The sequence below is a fragment of the Heterodontus francisci genome, chromosome 13, assembly GCF_036365525.1.
Source record: "Heterodontus francisci isolate sHetFra1 chromosome 13, sHetFra1.hap1, whole genome shotgun sequence".
In the NCBI taxonomy this organism is placed as follows: domain Eukaryota; kingdom Metazoa; phylum Chordata; class Chondrichthyes; order Heterodontiformes; family Heterodontidae; genus Heterodontus; species Heterodontus francisci.
In genome coordinates this window covers 42,659,062-42,681,574 of record NC_090383.1, presented here as the reverse complement: position 1 = coordinate 42,681,574, position 22,513 = coordinate 42,659,062, and the positions used below count along the sequence as shown (strand labels likewise).

Here is a 22,513-nt window from a genome sequence, read left to right as displayed (position 1 = left end):
ACCCGGGGACTTGCCAGCCTGCAGCTCCAACAATTTGTTCAGTAATGGGCGGCACAGTGGCGCAGTGGTTAGCACCGCAGCCTCACAGCTCCAGGGACCCGGGTTCGATTCCGGGTACTGCCTGTGTGGAGTTTGCAAGTTCTCCCTGTGTCTGCGTGGGTTTTCTCCGGGTGCTCCGGTTTCCTCCCACAAGCCAAAAGACTTGCAGGTTGATAGGTAAATTGGCCATTATAAATTGTCACTAGTATAGGTAGGTGGTAGGGAAATATAGGGACAGGTGGGAATGTTTGGTAGGAATATGGGATTAGTGTAGGATTAGTATAAATGGGTGGTTGATGTTCGGCACTTTCCCGACGACTGATGTCAGGCTAAATGGCCTGTAGTTCACCGATTTCTCTCTCCCTCCTTTCTTGAACAGGAGTGTTACACTGGCTAATGTCCAATCTGTTGGGACCATTCGAGGGAATTTTGGAAAATCATTAACAGTGCATCCACTCTCTCTGCAGCTACCTTTTAGAACCCTAGGGATGTAGGCCATCAGGTCTGAGGGATTTGTCGGATTTTAGTCCCTTAGGTTTCTCTAGTACTTTTCCTCTGTTGATATCCATTACGTTAATTTCCTCACTCTTATTAATACAATATACAATGTATAAAATAGAAGATAAAGTTTATGTATTTTATCAAATCGGCTTACTTTTAGTTTGTATACTAATTAATTGGTCTAGCTTACTTTACAGGTTGATTGAATTAAATTAAATGCTTACCTATACTCACCCTGCCTCCTTGCGGGGGCGACGTCACTATGCGTTTTTTTCCCTCCCGTTAGGTTCACAGACTAGACACACAGCTGAATTTATCCGTCCCTGGAGTAACATGATTGAGGGAGTGGAAAGCAGGAAAATAGGGGAGCACTGCGTCGGGATGGCTCCCCGACACATTCGCACCTCTGAGGGAATTTCCCAGCATTGGGCTGGGAACAGGATCCAACAACACAGAGGCAAGCAACCAATTAGAGTAATTGAGGTAAAAACAAGAAATGCTGGAACCACTCAGCAGGTCTGGCAGCATCTGTGGAAAGAGAAGCAGAGTTAACGTTTCGGGTCAGTGACCCTTCATCGGTTACTGACCCGAAACGTTAACTCTGCTTCTCTTTCCACAGATGCTGCCAGACCTGCTGAGTGGTTCCAGCATTTCTTGTTTTTATTTCAGATTTCCAGCATCCGCAGTATTTTTCTTTTATTAGACTAATTGAGGCCCCACTTAGGGGGCATTTTGTAAAGGTGCCAGGATTATCCCGCCGTCAGAGCGGCCCACACCACCATTTCAAGTGTGGAGCCCGGCAGCTCATTGGAGGCAACATCCTGGTGGCAGATCGGGAGGCTGGGAGCTCCACGCCCCAATGACGGGTCGCAGAGATCAAATACCAGAGTCCAAAAACCAATGCTGTGGAAAGGTTTCACCTCCACCCCGATGGATCTACCAATCTCTGGCCTCTTTATTTCCTGACTTCTCTGCAGGTAACCAAGGGAAAACATCCAAATCGGACACTAACAATGGAGACACAGGGTGCAGGGGGAATTGTGTTACACAGGCAACGTACGGTTTGCTGGTTATTGTACAACCTGTTCCAGTCTCCATACTAGATATTTTGGTTTACCGTTGGTCTTTTCATTAATATTACTCTGAAAAAAAATTACCTGAAAGGAAGGACTTTCACGATTGCCTTTCTGCCTCAGCAGCATCCACTTTTCCAGGCAGCCTGCCATCCAGAGCTACGGGTCCTCCGATTGGGCCTCCAGCCTCGGGAACCCACCTTCCATCCTTAATAGAATGGCGAGCATGGAAGCAGCCACTTAGGCAGCTGCCTCCCAGAAGGTTGCACCGGCAGGCGCACTGATGACATGGGAGGGCTCAAGACTCCAATATGGGCCCTAGGTCGGGGTCCCAAAGCTCACCAGAAACCTCAGCCCAGACAGTCAGCTCATTCTCACCCTTGCCTTTTAAACTGCTCCACTCAGCTCTTGGCCTCGCCTTTTATGCTGCTCCACTCTGCTCCCATGCCTATAACTGAGCAAGTCTCTGAAAAAACGTAGGATGATCTAGGAAATATGAGCTGCAGCTCAGAACAGGCAGACCTGCAGTTAATACCAGGTTTTAATCCGCAATTCTATTTTCAGAACTGAGTCTTGCCACGTAGGAGCATTAGTTATCATATGCTGCCAGACCTGCTGAGTGGTTCCAGCATTTCTTGTTTTTATTTCAGATTTCCAGCATCCGCAGTATTTTGCTTTTATTTTAGCCTAGATATTGATATCGGCATAAAGATTCACAATCTTTAATTGAATGTTATAATAAATAATATCAGGCTAAGGTTTTAGAAACAATTATCAAGGAAAGAATTAACAGGCACTTGGAGAGGTTTGAGTTAATTAAGGAGAGCCAACGTGGATTGGTAAAAGGCAGATCGTGCTTGATAACCAAACAGAATTTTTTGATGAAGTAACAGAGAAGGTTGATGAAAGGAATGTGGTGGTTGTAGTGTCTGTGGATTTTAAGAAACTGTTTGACAAGATACCACATAAAAGGCTGGTTACCAAAATTGAGGTTCATGTAAGGGGACAGACAGAAAACAGCGAGTTGTGGTAAATGGTTGCTTTTCAGACTGAAGGATGATAGATAGTAGTGTTCCCCAAGGTATTACGACCACTGCTTTTTTGATATATATACATGGCTTGGAAATTGGAATAGAGTGTACTGGAAATTCACAAACTCATCTGCAGAGATGGAGCTCATTAACCTTGTCTGAAATAGTTCTGGAGAGAGCCCCTTTGGAATTGAAAGGAGCTATTACATATTAATGACTCCGATGGACATGAATGGATTAAGAGAGGTTGCAGGAGACAGTCTGGCTCATAGCCAAACCAAGATGAATAAGGAGTGAAGCAGCAACATCATAACAGAATGATTCCCATTCAAACATCAAATAATGGCCATGGTTATCATATCTTGGCCCATTGTGTGTCACAACAGGGGAGAAGGCCATGCATTTCTTAACGGCCCTTCAGGTCTGCTCCGCCATTCAAAAAAGATCGTGGCTGATTGTCTCATTCAGTACCCTGTTCCCGCTTTCTCCCCATATCCCTTCATCCCTTTGGCATTAAGAAATATATCTATCTCCTTCTTGAATATATTTAACGACTTGGCCTCCACTGCCTTCTGCAGTCGAGAATTCCACAGGTTCACCACCCTCCGAGTGAAGAAATTTCTCCTCATCTCGGTACTAAATGGCATAACCCGTATCCGGAGATTGTGACACCTGGTTCTGGATTCCCCAACCATCGGGAATATCCTCTCTGCATCTAGCCTGTCTAGTCCTGTTAGAATTTTATAGGTTTCTATGAGATCCCCTCTCATTCTTCTAAACTCTAGTAAATATAGGCCTAGTCGACCCAATCTCTCCTCTTATGTCAATCCTGCCATCCCAGGAATCAGCCGAGTAAATCTTCTTCGCAGTCGCTCCTTGGCAAGAACATCCTTCCTCAGATAAGGAGACCAAAACTGCACACAATACTCCAGATGTGGTCTCACCAAGGCCCTGTGTAACTGCAGTAAGACATCCTTGCCCTGTACTCAAATCTTGTGCATGTGAGTGAGTGAGTGAGTGAGTGAGTGTGAGTGAGTGTGAGTGAGTGTGAGTGAGTGTGAGTGAGTGTGAGTGAGTGTGAGGGAGTGTGAGGGAGTGTGAGGGAGTGTGAGGGAGTGTGAGGGAGTGTGAGGGAGTGTGAGGGAGTGTGAGTGAGTGTGTGTGACATTGCGATCATTTCAGGATTTAAAAATTGTTTTTTTTTTAAACCTACGAGAAAACCAGTCATTTGTCGGTTTATTTGACCCTTAAAGACACTGAGGGGCTAAAGCATCATCTTAACAAAACATGATTGCGGGAGTGGGAACCCACACCCCTTACCACCTGGCTGTTACATCTGGAACTCACTGCCTACGAGGGTGGTGGAAGCAGAGATGATGAATGATTTCTAAAGGAAATTGGATGGGCACTTGAGGGAAATAAATTTGCAGGGCTACAGGGATAGATCAGGGGAATGGGTCTGATTGGATTGCTCTACAGACAGCCAGAATGGACTCGATGAGCCAAAAGGCATCTTCTCTTCTGTTATAGCTCGCTGTCGGTAAACTCAGCATGCACTTTGTTCATAACAGAGTCCCATAAACAGTATTTTATTTTATTTTTTTTTTATTTAGAGATACAGCACTGAAACAGGCCCTTCGGCACACCGAGTCTGTGCCGACCAACAACCACCCATTTATACTAACCCTACAGTAATCCCATATTCTCCAACCACCTACCTACACTAAAGGCAATTTACAATGGCCAATTTACCTATCACCTGCAAGTCTTTGGCTGTGGGAGGAAACTGGAGCACCCGACGGAAACCCACACGGTCACAGGGAGAACTTGCAAACTCCGCACAGGCAGTACCCAGAATCGAACCCGGGTCCCTGGAGCTGTGAGGCTGCAGTGCTAACCACTGCGCCACTGTGTCACCCCTGGTTGGTTTAGGGAAAAACAATGGACTGATTAAATTCTTTCCTATTCTTCAACTAGTGTCATGGGACCTGTACTGGACAATCTACCTGGATCGTGAAAAACCATGCTGACGGGTAGGGATGAACAGAGACCCTTATGGATCCAAATACATAAATCATTGAAAGTGCCACTACAGGTAGGTAAAGCCATAAAAAGGACTACAGGCACTTTTATTTTTCAAATAGGAGGATAGAGTACCGCAGTGATAATAAATTTGTACGAGGCAATTGGTTAGGCCATAGTTACAGTGTAGTGTGTAGTTTTGGGTATGCTATTACAGAAAGGACATTTAACCCATAGAGAACCTGCAGCATAGATTCACCAGGATGATAAAAGGAATGGCAAACTGAAGTTATGAGAGGAGGTTTGAAATACTGGGATATTTTCCATTGAAGGCCAAGAGGAGATTTAATAGGAACTTTTAACTTTACTATGAGTTTTGATAGGGCAATTAGGGAAAAAAATAGTCTCCTCTGTTGAGGAGTCAGTGATGAATTTACAATCGGCACCGAGGACAGAAGTTGGGAAAAAGTTCATTACAGGGAGTTGTTGAACTTTGAAATGCTTTACCACAGGGAATAGTTGAACTAGAGATCATTGCATTTTTAATGGAAAATTGGATGAATATTTGATGCAGCGGAAGTTACAGGACAACGGGGAGAGAGCAGGACAATTGGATTAATTTTAGATTGTTCTAGCAAAAATATGGCACATACACAGCACTGTTAAACTCAATGGTTCTATACAGGCAGATTGATCCACAGTTTATCATCCCATTTGAAGGATGGGACCTGTAACAATGCAGCAATTCCCCAGAACTGTCAGCCTAGTATGTGTGAAGTCCTGACGGGGGTTTGATTCCATGAACTTCTGACTCAGACAGAAATACCACAAACTGAGGCAAACTGACATTAAAAATCTTCTTTCAAGCTGCATGTCAAAACTTAAAACTCCAATGTGTTAGGGATCTCTGATATTAATTAATCATAATGGAAAGATTTTAAGTACGTCAGCCTTTGCTAAACCATAGATCCATGGTGTAACTGTTGGTCATTATGGATGTTTCGTTTGTACATCTTACAGTCACCATTTAAGAAAAGATATCATCCTGTCTGGAAGCAGTAAATGCTATTCCAGTAATGTTGCAAATGTCACAAAAAGGATGACAGCATGGAACTGGATCTTTGAAGCTTACCCTTTGCACTGACAAGGACTGAGCACTTTCTCGTAGAGCAAGAGAAGTAAAGTACTGCACACACTGATCCACTTCAGACTGTGGTAGGGAGGCCAGCAGGTACCTCAGCTCATCTTCAATACAGGAATTCTACAGGCAGGAAAAAAACATGTGAACAGGACTTGGCTCTAAACACAGCTAATCGCCTGCAGTGTTGTTCACTTAATAAAAATCTTTGAAAATTATGGTTCACACACTGAGTCTATTGGTAGATTTTTTTCCGTAATCAACCTGCTCATAGTGTGGGAGGGTGGAAGGAGTGCCAGAATGCATCCAATGCAGGTCTGCCACTGAGCATAGGTAGGGTGGCCACTGACTGACCTCATTCATACCTGTCACCCTGCCAAAAATGCACACATGCATTTGTATACTTTATTATAATAAATCAATAATACCTAATGATTCGAATCTTGAGCTCAAATGAGTGAGAATACCTTACTTAATTAACCCAATGTTTTACAGTGAGCTAAACTTGGGGAGCTTGTACATTTCCATCTAATAATGAACATTGGAGGAGCTAAAGCAGATTTAAAAGAAATGAAGTGATGCTTTTAATCAGCTGTAACATTTGTACACTGTGTATACAAATGTTGAGACTGCCCATTTTATGGGCAGCAATATCCAGGTTGAGAAAAGGATCAAGGCACAGACAGACATGGAGAGTTTTTACCAGGCTGCTGTCGTGTCGTTCCTCATGCAGCTACTTGAGAGCAGTGTGCATCAGTGTGGCTCTAATGTCTACGTTAATCATGGTGCTAGCAACATAGCATGAGGGTGTCATAAGGGTGCACACATGGACAGACCTGATAGGATCTTTCCGCTAGGGTAGGCCCGAGCTGACTTTTGCCAGGCATAGGCAGGACCAAATAATTTTGATTTTAATTGTTTCCCTAGTGGTTGGCCACTTCAAAATAAAAATACAATAAAGTGTTCGGTTGGGTACCTGCCAGGACAGCCCATCCCAAAACGTGAAGAATGGCCACCCTAAGCATCAGGCAAGCAGAAGGATGGATGCTTCCCTAGAGTTCATGCTGCAGGCTGTGAGTGCCCGAAGAAAAGTATGTTTCCCTGCGGACAGGAGGAAGAGGCCAGCCTCTCAAACCAAACAGACGTGGGTGTCGTAGCTGAAGAAATGGGCAGCTGGAGTGCAGTCCCTCTCACATTGGATTCACTGCTGCAATAATTTCAATGACCTCATTAGGGCAGGGAAAGTGAATGGCATCCCATATTCAAAGTGCTAACCTCCACACTCTGACTTTCCCAACATTCTGCTGCACAGCACTCCTCAGACCAATACATCTTGTGCACCACCACCTCTCTCTCAAGGCACCTCCTCATATTCCCATCTGAACAGCCAACACTGACACACACATTCACCTTACTGCCATCTCACACCATACCTTACAATCAGCCTCCACAAATGTCGTCATTCCATCCTCTTCACACAATCAATTTCTCACATTCATAAGTCTCAGCTTTCTCTCCTTCAGCCGAGTGCTGAATTCTAGGGAGAGTTAGAGAACATGGGGTAGCTATCTAGTAATTTCCACCATGACCACTATAGGTCAGGGAGATCAGCAGAGTGGCAAAGTGCAAGGCCACTGGCAATGGAGAGATGGGAGTCTTCCAGATACCTAGGGACAGTATTACATATCACACTGCCACATGGCACACAGCAATCACTCGCGGATTTTCTGTTACCGCTAACTGATATATTAGCATCGGCACAATGACGACTTTGAACCCTTTCCCCATGTCAGTTCCAATTCATATGTTTCATCTCTCACAGGTCCTTCAACCGTGACGAGCAAGCTTCTGAAAGGGGGTGACAGAATAGACATTGAGGGGTTGTTTCCACGGGCTGGGGAGTCTAGTATATGAGGCACAGTCTCACGATAAGGGGGCAAACATTTAAGACTGAGATGAGGAGCAATTTCTCCACTCAAAGGGTTATGAATCTGAAATTCTCTTCCCCAGATGGTTGTGGATGCTCCATCGTTGAGTATGTGGAAAGCTGACAGACAGATTTTTGGTCTCCCAGGGTATGAAGGAATGTGGGGAGCAGGCGGGAAAGTGGAATTGAGGCAGAAGATCACCCATGATTGTATTGAATGGCAAAGCTAGCTTGAAGTGCCGTATGGTCTACTCCTGTTCCTATTTCTTATTTTTTTTTTTATTCGTTCATGGGATGTGGGCGTTGCTGGCTCGGACAGCATTTGTTGTCCATCCCTAATTGCCCTTCAGAAGGTGATGGTGAGTCGCCTTCTTGAACTGCTGCAGCCCATGTAAGGTATGTATACCCACAGTGCTGTTATGGGCAGCACAGTGGCGCAGTGGTTAGCACTGCAGCCTCACAGCTCCAGTGACCTGGGTACAGTTCTGGATACTGCCCGTGTGGAGTTTGCAAGTTCTCCTTATGACCGCGTGGGTTTCCGCCGGGTGCTCCGGTTTCCTCCCACCGCCAAAGACTGGCAGGTTGATAGGTAAATTGGCCATTGTAAATTGCCCCTCGTGTAGGTAGGTGGTGGGGAATATGGGATTAATGTAGGAGGGGATGTGGCAGGGAATATGGGATTAATGTAGGATTAGTATAAACGGGTGGTTGATGGTCGGCACAAACTCAGTGGGCCGAAGGGCCTGTTTCAGTGCTGTATTTCTCTATGACTATGACTCTATGAAGCGAGTTCCAGTATTTTGACCCAGCGACAGTGAAGGAACAGCGATATACTTCCAAGTCAGGATGGTGTGTGGCTTTGAGGGGAACTTGTAGGTGATGGCGTTCCCGTGCATCTGCTGCCCTTGTCCTTCTAGGTAGTAGAGGTCGCAGGTTTAGAAGGTGCTGTCTAAGGAGCCTTATGTTCTTATGACACAGTAACTGGTGCAGAAGGAAGCTGAGCAGTCCTCAGGAGGAGGTTGCACAGTCGAAGGAAGCATTACCACACGACTCAAACAATGGTTACAGCACAGGAGGCGGCCATTTGGCCCATTCTGTGCATGCTGGCTCTCTGCAAGAGCAATTCAGCTAGTCCCACTACCCCTTTCCCTGGAGCCCTGAAAATCTTTTTCTCTTAGGTGCTTAACCAATTCACTTTTGAAAGCCATATCTGCTTCCATCACACTTTCACATTCCAGATCCTAACCACTTATGGCATAAAAAAGTTTTCCTCAAGTCACCTTTGGTTTTTTTGTCAATCACCTTAAATTGGTGTTCTCTGGTTCTTGACCCTTCAGCCAACCGGAAAAATTTCTCCCCATCTGCTCGGTTTAGTCCCCTCATGATTCTGAGCACCTCTATCAAATCACCTCTCAATCTTCTCTTCTCCAAGGAGAACAACCACAGCTTCTCCAATCTGTCCACGTAACTGAAGTCCCTCATACCTGGAACCATTCTCGTAAATCTTTTCTGCACTCTCTCTAAAGCCTTCACATCCTTCCTAAAGTGTAGTGCCCAGAATTGGACATAATATTCTAGTTGAGGCTGAGCCAGTGTTTTGTCAAGGTTCATCATAATTTCCTTGTTTTTGTACTTCATCTCTAAAGCCCATGAGACTTCATCCCATTTTAACCACTTTCTCAACCTGCCCTGCCATCTTCAACGATTTGTGCATATATGTCCCCTTTACAACTGTGTCCTTTATATTGACTCTCCTCTTTTTTTCTACCAAAATGTATCACTTCACATATCTATGAATTAAATTTCATCTGCCATGTGTCCCCCATTCCAACAGTCTGTCTATGTCCTTGTGAAGTTTATCACTATCCTCCTCACCGTTCACAATATTTTGTGGCATTTGCATATTTTGAAATTGTGCCCCATACAAGTTAGGTCATTAATATGCATTAAGCAGTGGTCCTGGTACTGACCCCTGGGGAACCCCACTGCATACCCTCCTCCTGTCAGAGAAACAACTGTTTACCACTACTTCAGACGGGAGGATAGGAGACAGTGGTGTTCCCCAAGGGTCAGTTCTGGGACCACTACTTTTTTGTTACACATAAATGACTTGGACCTTGGAATGCAGAGCAGAATCTCAAAATTTGCCAATGACACCAAACTTGGAGGTGCAACAAACAGTGAGGATGATATGAACAGCCTGCAACAGGACAAGATAGGCAGGATGGGCAGAGAGGTGGCAAATGGAATTTTATACTGACAATTGTGAGGTGATGCATTTTGGCAGAAGGAAAAGGGAGAGACAATATATACTTAATGGCACAGTTCTAAAGAGTATGCAGGGTCAGAGGGGGTTCATGCACATCAATTTTTGAAGCTTGCAGGACATATTTAAGAGAGTGGCTAGCAAAGCATATGGGATCTTGGGCTTCATAAACCGAGGCAGAGAGTACAAAAGCAGAGAAGTTATGACGAACCTTTATAAAGCTCTGGTTAGGCCCCAACAGGAGTATTGCATCCAATTCTGGTCACCACACTTTAGGAAGGATGTGAGAGTCCTTGAGAGGGTACAGAGGAGATTTACCAGAACGGTTCCAGAGAGGAGGGATTTTAGTGACAAGATTAGGTGGAAAAAACTAGGTTTGTTCTCCTTAGATCAATGGAGATTGAGAGAAGATTTAATAGTAATGTACAAGATTATGACAGGCTAAGATATGTTAGACAAGGAAGACTGTTCCATTATCTAATGGTACAAGGACTAGGGGACACAGATTGACGGTTTTGGGCAAGAGATGCAGGGGGAATTTGAGGAAGAACTTTTTTTACGCGGCAGTTATTACCTGGAATTCACTATCCACAAGGCTGGAGGAAGCTGAGACAATGACTTCAAAATGAAATTGGCTGGCCACTTGAAGGAAATAGACTTGCAGGGCTACGGGAATCGAGTGGGGGATTAGAACTGACTGCATAGCTCCGTGGAAGCCAGCATGGACTCGATGGGCCAAAAGGCAACCTTCTGTGCCCTTAAATGACTTTATGATTCTGTTTCCTGTCGCTCAGCCAACTTCGTATCCATGTTGCCACTTTCCCTTTTATTACATGGGCTTCACCTTTGCTGGCAAGTCTGTTACCTCATCAAAAAACCTGATCAAGTGAAACATGATTTGCATTTAACAAATCCATGCTGACTTTCCTAATTAATCCGCACTTGTCTAAGTAACTGTTAATTTTGTCTCTGATTATTGCCTCTAAAAGCTTTCTCACCACAGAGGTTAAACTGACTGGCCTGTGGTTGCTGGGTTTATCTTTGCACCTTTTATTGAACAAGGTGTAACATTTGCAATTCTCCAGTCCTCTGCCACCACTTTATCTAAGGAAGATTGGAAGATCATGTTTAGTTTAGTTTAGTTTAGTTTAGAGATACAGCACTGAAACAGGCCCTTCGGCCCACCGAGTCTGTGCCGACCATCAACCACCCGTTTAGACCAATCCTACACTAATCCCATATTCCTCCCACATCCCCACCTGTCCCTATGTTTCCCTACCACCTATCTATACTAGGGGCAATTTATAACAGCCAATTTACCTACCAACCTGCAAGTCTTTTGGCTTGTGGGAGGAAACTGGAGCACCCGGAGGAAACCCACGCAGACACAGGGAGAACTTGCAAACTCCACACAGGCAGTACCCAGAATTGAACCCGGGTCGCTGGAGCTGTGAGGCTGCGGTGCTAACCACTGCGCCACTGTGCCGCCCATGGCCTCTGCAATTTCCACACTTACTCATGCACACCCTCCATCAGCTCAGATACACATACACGCAGTGAGGCCTCCAAGGCAGTTAGCTCGGTTGTCACATCTTGAGCCAAACATCCAAATTCAGAGGTTGTCCGCCACGAGCATCTCAGCTGTCAGAGCAGGGGAACGAGTAGACGGTCTCCAGTTTTGCTGAAACCACGTAGAATAGGAATAGAAATATAGCTCCACAGTGGGAATCAATTGAGTGTTAATAATAATGCCACTGTGCTGATGTATTTAAAAACTTTAAATGAATCATGAACTTTATTTCAAGTCTCCATTGTCCACTCATCTCCATGGTTACCTCCTTCCTGCCAAATGGCCATTATCCTAGAGGAGAATGGTATGGCCAGAGTCGAAGATGAGCAAAGGGCGTGAATAAATTGGAGGGATTATTAACTGTGGGAATGATCTCGCGGGGACAGTTGCTTCAGCATTGTTGTGCCATATAGCATCACACACTCAGGTTTTCTAAATCGTACCTGGATGAACATAGGAGCAGGAGTAGGTCATTCAGCCCATTGAGCCTGCTCCACCATTCAATACGATCATGGCTGATCTTCGACTTCAATGCCTTTTTCCCCACACTATCCTCATATCCCCTTATGTCCTTTGTATTTAGAAATCTGTCAATCTGTACTTTAAACATACTCAATGATTGAGCTTCCAAAGCCCTCTGGGGTAGAGAATTCCAAAGATTGACAACCCTCTGAATAAAGAAATTTCTCCTCATCTCGGTTCTAAATGGCTACCCCTTTATTTTGAAATTGCGTCCCCTGATTCTAGACTCCCCAACCAGGAGAAACATCTTAGCTACATATCCCTTGTCTATCCCTTTAAGTATTTTGTAGGTTTCAATAAGATCACTTCTCATTCTTCAAAACTCTAAAGAATACAAGCCCAGTTTCCCCAATCTCTCTTCATAGGACAGTCCCACCACCCCAGGAACAAGTCTGGTGAACCTTCGTTGCACTCCTTCTATGGCAATAATATCCTTCCTCAGGTAAACAATACTCCAGGTGCGGTCTAACCAAGGTTCTATACAATTGAAGCAAGACTTCATTACTCCTGTACTCAAATCCTCTTGCGATAAAGACCAACATACTGTTAGCCTTCTTAATTGCTTGCTGCACCTGCACGTTAGCTTTCAGTGACTTATTGACAAGGACACCCAGGACTCTTTGTACATCTACACTTTCTAATCTCTTAGCATTTAAGAAATACTCTGCACATTTGTACCTCCTACCAAAATGGATAACATCACATTTTTCCACATTATATTACATCTGCCACATTCTTGCCCACTCACTGTCTGTCTGAATCCCCTTGAAGCCGCATTGCATCTTCCTCACAACACACATTCCCACCTAGTTTTGTGTCATCCGTGAACTTGGAAACACTACATTTCGTCCCCACATCGAAATCATTGATATATATTGTGAACAGCTGGGGCCCAAGCACTAAAGGCCTGCTCAGGTCGGGAAAAAGAACCCAACCCGAACCCGACCGAATCACAGCTGACCCGAGCCCGACCATCCCTTTACTTACCTTCCTGACACTGAACCTTCAGGAAGCTGCAACGCATGTGTGATGACATCATAGTGACGTCACTCACTCACTGTGCAGACTCAGTTTCGTCCCAGCTCAAGTAAGGTTTTAATTTCAATACTTACCAGCAGAGCACTTACCGTGCCTGTCCAGCCCGACCCGGACCCAGCCAGACCCGACCCAAGCCCGAAAGCCGGACCTGGAAGAGCGGCCCGACCCGACCCGAACCCGATGCATGTCATTGGGTCCCGTCGGGTTCGGGTCGGGTAGCAGACCTTTACTAAGCACTGAGCCCTGCGGTACCCCACTAGTCACAGCCTGCCATCATCAGAACTCTCTGTTCTGTTGAAGGGTCACTAACCTGAAACATTAACACGGTTTCTCTCTCCACAGATGCTGCCAGACCTGCTGAGTATTTCCAGCATTTTCTGTTTTTATTTAAGATTTCCAGCATCTGCAGTATTTTGCTTTTATAATGATGTAATATTTCTTTAAAGACTATCCAATGCCTATGTACTGTCATACCTTTTAATGCATTTTGCCAATCCACCTCAGCCAATTTGCCCCTCATACCTTCAGAATTCCCTTTGTTCAAATTTAACTCCCTGGCTTCAGATTGAACTACCTCACTTTCAAACAATGTAAAATTCTATCATATTATGGTCACTCATCCCTAAAGGTTCTTTTACAACAAGATTATTGCTTAGCCCTATCTCATTACATAATATTAAATCTAAAATTGCCTGTTCTCTAGTCGGTTCCTCAACATACTGCTCGAGAAAACCATCCCTAACACGTTCCAGAAAATGAGTACATCATGGGCTTCTCTGAGTGAGCAGCTGCCCCTGGCCATATCCGGCTCCTCCTCATCCTGCTCCTCTTAAGGATGCAGAGCAGTCATCACCTTCCTTCTCCTGCAGCTCTTATGTTGTGCAAGACATAGCAGATCACTACCATTCTGGACATCCTTGCTGGTACATACAGAAGGGCACCAGAGATCTGTACAGGCACCTGAATCACTTTCTCTATGAATGCTGTTGTGCTCATGTGGCTCCAGTTGTATCTTTCTTCTACATCAATGGTAGGACTCCTTGCAGGTGTCCTTAGATGATAGGTCTCCAAGAAGCCATCCATTGACTGTGGAGGTGCGAAGACCTGTGAAAGATGTGACTGGCACATTATGAAGGCATATGGCAGCATCTAGGATATCTTGCACAGACATGCATGTAAACCTTCTGGTAAACATTCCAGCTGAATACTAATGGAGTGGAATTCCTTTCAATTAACAAATATCGTTGGTTGATCTAAGGGTGCCCTGACTTCCACATGTGCGCTGTCTATGACTCCCTGTACCTATGGGAATCCAGTCACTGCAGCAAATCAGAGAGGCCTATTGTTCTGACTGGCCTCATCAGTAGCAAAGCGGACGCAAGTGGTGGTCCTGGAAAACACAGCACAGCCACTTGGGAGATGTATTTGCGCATGGCGGATTGCCGACGTCACCAGTAGATCCCTGGAAGGAGCCAAAAGCAAATAAATTCAGGGCTGTGGTGACCTTGACAGCCATAGTGTGTGCCCACCAGGTCCATTTGGAAGGAGGTTTTGTTTCAGGAGGCTGATGGTAACAGTGGCCTGCCGTGAAAGTCCAAGCCTTCTGGAGGTGCTGCTGCCCAATCATGTCAAGAAAGCTGATCCTTTGATTGTAAACTCCTTCGTGCTGGAGCTGTGTGTGTATCCCCTCTGGCCTGTGGAGTGACTGAGGAGAATGCAGCTGCTGTTGGTGTTGCTCCTCCTGTCCCTCAACAGAGGTCCAAGGTAAACCTGCATATGCTGCTTCCATATTACAGTGAAGGCTGAACAGTAGGGAAGCGCAGAGCAATGTGGGTAAAGTCCATGGCAGCAGAAACTACCTCCAAATGTAGAAAATCATCTCTAAAGTAGTGAAAGCGCAATCTCAGAACAAGTCCTGTGACCAAAAGCTTTTCACCTCCGCAAGGATGTAGCTGTCCTGTTTCAGTATTTAAAGGCTTTCCAGCCTGTCAATTTCACAGAACCATCAATCTGCTCTGTGCTTTCGCCTTGTTGATCCTGGCGAGTTTCACACAGCTTGGGAAACCTGTGAGCAGACAGTTATGCCAGAATGCTGAGTTAAAACTTCATTCAATTGCCTTTTTTATATTTAAATATCAGACTCACCATCCCCACGGGGGCTTCCCACATGCTTCCAAATGTACACAGGTTAAAGGCAGAAGTAAGCGGGATCATGTCAGGTTTCCGACACATCAACATTTCTTGAGGTTTGAAACCCAACAGTGTTAGCACCCAATCCCTCCTTGCAGGTTAAAATTCTACCCTATGTCTTTTTCTTTCTGTTTGTCCAACTCTTTCATCTCCTTTTCTTTGTCTACACGTCTCTCATATTCTCTACTCACCATGTTTTTATTCATCTGTGTCTCTGCTCTTGTTCTCTCCCTCACTTTGTAAGTTTCATCTTCCCTATGTTTCCTCTCTATCCTAGGTTTCCTACTCTCTGCATGCCTCTCCATCTGTTCCCGAGTCTTTGTCTTACTTTTGCAGGTGTCTGTTTGGTGATTAATCTTTTGATATCTATAGAAATAGAATAGTAAAGGAACAGGAAACTATCATAGTGGCGTCTGAAAAAAAATCTTTTGTTAAAAACATCATTTGGACCAACGAGGCATAGTTCTGGGAATGTCATAGGTTGAAGTTGCAATTAACTTTGTGATCTGATTGGTTGAAATTCTGGGATGCGATTCGATGAAGGAGCAGTATTCTGTGATTCTGGTACCTAATTAGGTGAAGGGACACTATACTCAAGTACCTCTACAATCAAACAATCTTACATTCCTACATTTGCAAAACAGATACTGTACAACATCTTGAATATTCTTATTTGCTAGCTCCGACAGATCAAATTACACTAATTAGCCTGGTCAAACAATGGTAGGAAAATAACTCGTGAAAATAAACAGTATGTCTATCAGCATCTGAAAAGAACTAAAAAAAAAAGACAGCAATGCTAATTTTTAGAAGAACGAGCAAGACTTTTTGTGTGCTTTGCGGTAAGTGCAGAATTGAGGCACTGGGCTGAACAGTAACTGCAATTCTTCCTGTCTTTTTGGCAACACAGAAATGTTGAGGCATTACTCAATATGCAGAATGATAACAGGCAGTTTTCTTATGCGTACGGACTAAGCCAGCCAATGACAGCAGAGCTGGTGTCAGGAGCACCATTCCAGATCATGCTTGGATTGAGCATCTTGGTGTGATGCATTTTTTTTTTCCACACAAGAAATCTTCAGAGACAGTCTAGTTGGTATGAGCTGAAAAGCCTAGGCAGGTATTATATGTGCCCAAGTTGTGGCTTCAATTCAAAACAGTGAAAACAATGATTATTAACCATACTGAAAATACAACAGCACTTCATATTCTGCTCAATATAGATATGTAGCGCATCTGCATAGAGGGTGAAGGAGAAAATATTACTGAAGTCAAAAGTTCTGAAGAAATTAATGGCAATTTTACTATCTTAAAAAGAGAATTACTACTTGTAAGATAAAACGCAACTGAAGATTTAGAACAATAGTTCAATGAATTTTAGACCTGGAAACCAAATAGAGCACTTGCGCCATAAATTTATCTTATTCTGGGATAAAGCAAATTGATCCTCTTGGGCAGGGTTCACCCTTATATACTATGCAGGGACAGGGTAGGCCAGGTGGGGATAGGCTCAAACGTTTAAGACTCGACATTGCCAACAACAGTGGTCTTTCTTCACTAATTCTGTTAATGAAGCCGTGATTATTTCATGGATAACCTAGAGAATTGAAAACATTAATGATGTATTGATGATATCTTTTAATCTTGCATTTACTGAGAAAGCCAACAGCTGATCAATTTTGAAGACCATAGCAGTTTAATAGTTCCTTCTCTGGGATCATCATAAAAAACATGCTGATGTAAAGAGCTCACTCTAAAAATAATCTGACCTTATTTAATGTGACAGTTATGAAAATCGATCAACTGTCAACATATTCTAACTACCTAAAAGCATCCTAACCTAGAGAAGCTAAATTCTTCATAAATCTTGAAACAACCTTTTCATTTAAAAATCTTGGGAGTGCATTTATACTATTCCAGTAGCATCAATAAAAAGGAGCTTTGCTTGCACTGACACTAAAACTATGTACTGCAAATCCAGATTTGGATTTGGATGATATGGCATTCCCTTCTCCAAAGAGGCTCATTCTAATTTGAAAGCAAAATACTGTGGATGCTGGAAACCTGAAATAGAAACAGAAAGTGATGGAAATACTCAGCAGGTCCGACAGCAGCTGTGGAGAGGGAAACAGAATTAACGCTTCAGGTCTGTGACCTTTCATCAGAACTGATCATTCTATCTCACTATAATTTGCTCTGGAATCCTGATGCCCTTTAATCTGGAATGGTACTAATTGAAACCACTTCACACCAACACCATCCCTTTATGGTAAATACAAGCCAAGACAGCAAAAAAAGAATTTACGAACCTCAATTACTTTTGACGAAGGAGCACGTAAAAAAAAGCGAAGGTCAACATCTTTAGATCTGGCTAGCCCAATGCTAGTTTTCTGATCACATGCCTGGGCCAGAGTTCTATATTGGTAATCTGTAAATAAAGAAAATTCACATACTTACTGAAATACTTAGAGGAGAGTTAATATTTTCACTACTTATTAGACTAATCTTTTGTACAAATGTGAAGTTAAAATGGTGATCACTTACAAAGGTTAGCACATGGCATGATTTATCTGCATGAAAAAAATCATCCACCATCTGGAATCGTACACCATAGAAGGAGGTCATTTGACCCATCATGTTTGTACTGCCTCTTTGAAAGCACTACCAATTAGTCCCCTTGCATGTTCCCCATAGCCCTGCTAATTTCTACTTTTCAAGTAGATATACAATGCCCTTTTAAAAATTACATTTGAATCTGCTTCCACCATTCTTTCAGACAATGATTTCCAGATCGTATCAACTCATGGCGTTGACTAATTTCTCCTCATCTCTACACTGGATTTTTTGCCAATTATTTTAAATCCGTGTCCTCTGGTTAACGGCTGTCCTGCCAGTGGAAAGAGTTTCTCCCCATCGACTCTATCAAAGCCCCTCACAATTTGAACTCCTCTATTAAATTGCCCATAATCTACTCTGCTCGAAGGAGAATGATTGCAGCTTCTCTGGTCTCACCACATAACTGAAGTCCTTCATCCCCCATAGCATTTTGGTAAATTTACTTTGCACCCTTTCCAAATAACCCAGCTGAGGCCTAACCAGTGATTTTTATAAAGGATCACCCAAGTTCCTTCTTTTTATAAAGCCAAAGATCCCAAATGCTTTAACAGCCTTATCAACTTGTCCTGCTACCTTCAAAGATTTGTGTATTGTTACAGCCATGTGGTGAGGGATGGAGTGGTTCCCACTGTTCAACTCCCGCCTGACCACAGCAAGTGTTTTTTGTTAGTAGGATTTTAACTCCTTTGTGTTTTATTGATCAGATAAATAGAGAGTCACAAATTTTCTTGCAAGTTTAAAACAGAATTATTTATTGAGCAATACGCCTTATCCCGAAATTGTCGCAAGTGCACCCACTCACAGACAGATCGAGAGGAAAAGGGTGGTTTTAATACAGGTAGGGTTTCGGGGCGCAAGGTAAACCTGTTGAATTCTCTTGGAGATCAGGTTCTCATCGGTTGCAGGCCTGAGGTGTTTGTAGATTTCTATGTTGGTTGCAAGTTCCAGTTCACTGCTGCACAAGTTGAAAATCTAGAATTCACAGCAGGCGCCTTCCCTTTTTGGCTTGCTGGATGTTCTCCCAGCTCTTAGCTGACAAGCTTTTGGTAACGCTTCTTCTGCGGATTCCCTCTCTCTCTCTCTCCTTTTAAGGTCAAAAATGGTTTCACACCTTTGCCTCTGTTGGGAAGCATAGATCTTCCCTGGGATGACTGATAATGGCTCAGGATGTGCACACCTTCTTTACTTCAGAAGAACCCATTCAATTCAAAAATGTCTCTTGATGGGTTCAGGATGGGTGTAAATGATACCTCTTAGCTCAGTGGCACTTTCAATGATTTATGTATTTGGATCCATAAGGGTCTCTGTTCATCCCTACCCGTCAGCATGGTTTTTCACGATCCAGGTAGATTGTCCAGTATAGGTCCCATGACACTAGTTGAAAAATAGGAAAGAATTTAATCAGTCCATTGTTTTTCCCTAAACCAGCCAGGGGCGACACAGTGGCGCAGAGGTTAGCACTGCAGCCTCACAGCTCCAGGGACCCAGGTTCGATTCTGGGTACTGCCTGTGCGGAGTTTGCAAGTTCTCCCTGTGACCGTGTGGGTTTCCGCCAGGTGCTCCAGTTTCCTCCCACAGACTTGCAGGTGATAGGTAAATTGGCCATTGTAAATTGCCCCTAGTGTAGGTAGGTGGTTGGAGAATATGGGATTACTGTAGGGTTAGTATAAATGGGTCGGCACAGACTCGGTGTGCCGAAGGGCCTGTTTCAGTGCTGTATCTCTAAATAAAAAATTTTTTTTTAAAAAGCCATGCCCTTTGACCTTTGGTGGCCATTTTATAGCACATAGTCCTTTTATAAAAAAAGGAAAGTCCATTTTTATCTCTCTTCAGGTTGAGTTCTTGTAGTTTCAATTGATGCATTTTACGTGAGCGCCACAGTATGTAAGCCCCCAAGTCTCTCTATTCCTCCACCCCCTTTATAAATTTTTACCATTTCTTTATATTGCCTCTCCTAATTTTTTCCTTCCAAAGGAATCACTTCACATTTCTCTGTATTAAGTTTCATTTCTCACATGTCTGCCCATTTCACCAGTCTATGTCCTCCTGAAGTCTGTCACTATCCTCCTCCCTGTTCATTAGTTTGAAGCTTTGTGTCACCTGCAAGCTTTGAAATTACAGCCTCTAGAGTTAAGTCTAGGGCATTAAAATGTATATATTTTATATATGTACAAAGATACATCAAAAAGAGCAGTGGTACTAATATCGACCACCACTGCATACTTACCTTCAATATGATAAGCAACTCTCTGCTCTCTCAGACAATTTCAGATCCACTGCCCCTTTAATCACAACCACTTCAAGTCTGGTAACAAGTCTATTATGTGGCACTTTATCAAATGCCTTCTGGAAGTGGATATATACATCAACTGCACTACCTTCACCAACCTTCTGTTGTTTCATTGGTGGAGATGGGCGTTGAGTGCTGGTGCGGGATCCGATCGCAGGGAGGGAAGCAGATCAGCTTGAGGGGCTGCGGAAGAAACTCCACAAGGAGTGCCTGAAAAGCACTTGCACCATCCATGCAGCAATAGTGCTTGTTTCCCTTGAGCTGTCGTGTTTCCCAAGGCCTGGAAATCCTGGCTAACCAGCGATAAAGCTCAGAGAAATAAAGTGAGGTACGCAGTCTTATTAAAATATTTAAATAAGTGACCTGACTTTGGTCAACACCCCCAGTCCTACCCCCATGAAAACTGGGAATTGGTGGATTCGAGGCAAGGGTTCAGATTTGAGATTTTTTAAATTTTAACATCTCACCTACTTTTGGGGTTAAAATTACTCCCTTGGTCTCTAGAAGTTTCCTCCCGATCAATGTTAGGTTTGGGTATCGCTTCCTTCATTTTGGAATGGAGTGTAAAATTTGCAAATCTCCAGTTTCCTGTCACCAATCCTACATCCGAGGAGGACTGAAAGACAGTGGCTAAAGCCTCTACTATTTCCACTCTTATTTCCCTCAACAGCCTTGGATGTATCTCATCTGGACCAGATGACTTATCGACTGAATGATGCCAGCCATTTAAGTTCCTCCTCTTTATTTTTATCCTAACCACTTTCTCTACCCCTTCCACCTTAACTGTAGCATTGCAGAATCCTCTTCTTTAGTAAAGTACTCAATTAGTAGCACGGCCATGCCTTCTGTCTACACAAGATGATTTACAATTTGGACCATAATCAGCCCCAGCTTTCCTCTGACTATCCTTTTACTCTAAATGTGCTTCATACTATTATTCACACACATAAAAAGTTACTGGGAATCATAAGGCAGCGAGAGTGAGAGCAGAGAGCTAAGTTGGGAGTGGATAAACCGGGTTCGGGAAAAAAAAGAAAAAAAATCAAGGTGTAACCTCATAGGGAAGCAGGCAATTGATTGGCATGTGAGTATTTCTTTTTTTTCTCTTATTTCACTCTCTAAACTAGGGCAGCCTTTCCAGTACGTCCTGCTTATTAATTTTCACCCTGTCCATTACCTCTATCATCTCTGCTTCTGCCAATTTGTTGTTTTTGTTGGCATCCTCTTCCTTAGTAAACACCAATACATTAAGTATTCTTGCCTTTCCCTGTATCTCTAAGCATATATCTTAATTGGACTGAAGATAGTGGCCTCGGAAGTTCTTCTGAACACGTTCCAGAAATTCTTCCCCCTCCTTACCCTTTACCCTAACATTATCACGAGAGAGAGTCCCGTCAGAGAAACAGGCCCCCCTTTTTATTTTCAGTTATTTTTTCTCTTTATTTTAGTTTGTGTGATTTTTCTTACCATGTGCCTGCCTACTGTTTTTTTCATGTTTGTGCTTTGGGCCAGGGCTGTTCATTTTTCTGTCCATTAAAACCCTCTCTGCACTAAAGCTTTGTCTTTCAACACACCATTAACATACCGTTTGCCTTTGCTCCATGACCTTCTGGTCAGTTATTCTCTGTAACCCTCTGTCCCATCAACACCTTTACTTTTGTTATCTCTTGCCCCACTCCCACTTTATTTGCTTAAAACCTATTACATGTCTAACCTTTGCCAGTCCTGATGAAGGGTCACTGATCTGAAACGATAACTCTGCTTCTCTCTCCACAGATGCTGCCAGACCTGCTGAGTATTTCCAGCATTTCTTGTTTTATTATCCAGACAGATATTTGAGACCCCAATATCATTCTATCGTTCTTGCACATCTCTGATTTCCCAGCAGATTTTCTGCTCTTTCTCTATTTGGAGGCCTATAGAATGCCCCCAGTAGCGTGATAATGCCTTTTTTGCTTCTCAGCTCTAACCAAATGGATTCTGTCTTTGCCCCCTCAAGGACAACCTCCCTTTTCAACACTACAGTGTTTTCCCTAATCAGCACTGCCTCCCACCTGCCTTTCTTCCTTCCCTATCTTTTCTGAACACTTTGCACCCCTGAATATTAAGCGTCCTCACTATTTTTAAGCCGTTTCTGTGATTACCGTTACATCATATTTTGACACCTCTATTTGTGCTCATAGCCTGCCACCCTATTCACCACACTTTGTGCATTTGCATACATGCATTGTAAACCTGTCTTTTTGTTTCTTGTAGTCCTTCTTAGTCTGCTCCTGTCTAATATGTTTAC

General features: G+C 43.5%; 1 protein-coding gene across 5 annotated transcripts in view; it reads right to left on the bottom strand.

The window, feature by feature from the left end:
• Window positions 1-22,513, bottom strand: part of serac1 (serine active site containing 1) — a 523,253-nt gene that overhangs the window by 446,214 nt on the left and 54,526 nt on the right. For 3 of the 5 annotated variants that reach the window (XM_068044720.1, XM_068044721.1, XM_068044722.1), the window contains exons 6-7: window positions 17,627-17,745; window positions 5,799-5,927 (exon numbers count right to left, since the gene is read on the bottom strand). In XM_068044720.1, the coding sequence (XP_067900821.1) occupies window positions 5,799-5,927; window positions 17,627-17,745 (248 nt within the window). The remainder of the gene's footprint in view (window positions 1-5,798; window positions 5,928-17,626; window positions 17,746-22,513) is intronic. The other 2 variants (XM_068044724.1, XM_068044725.1) reach the window with 1 other exon arrangement.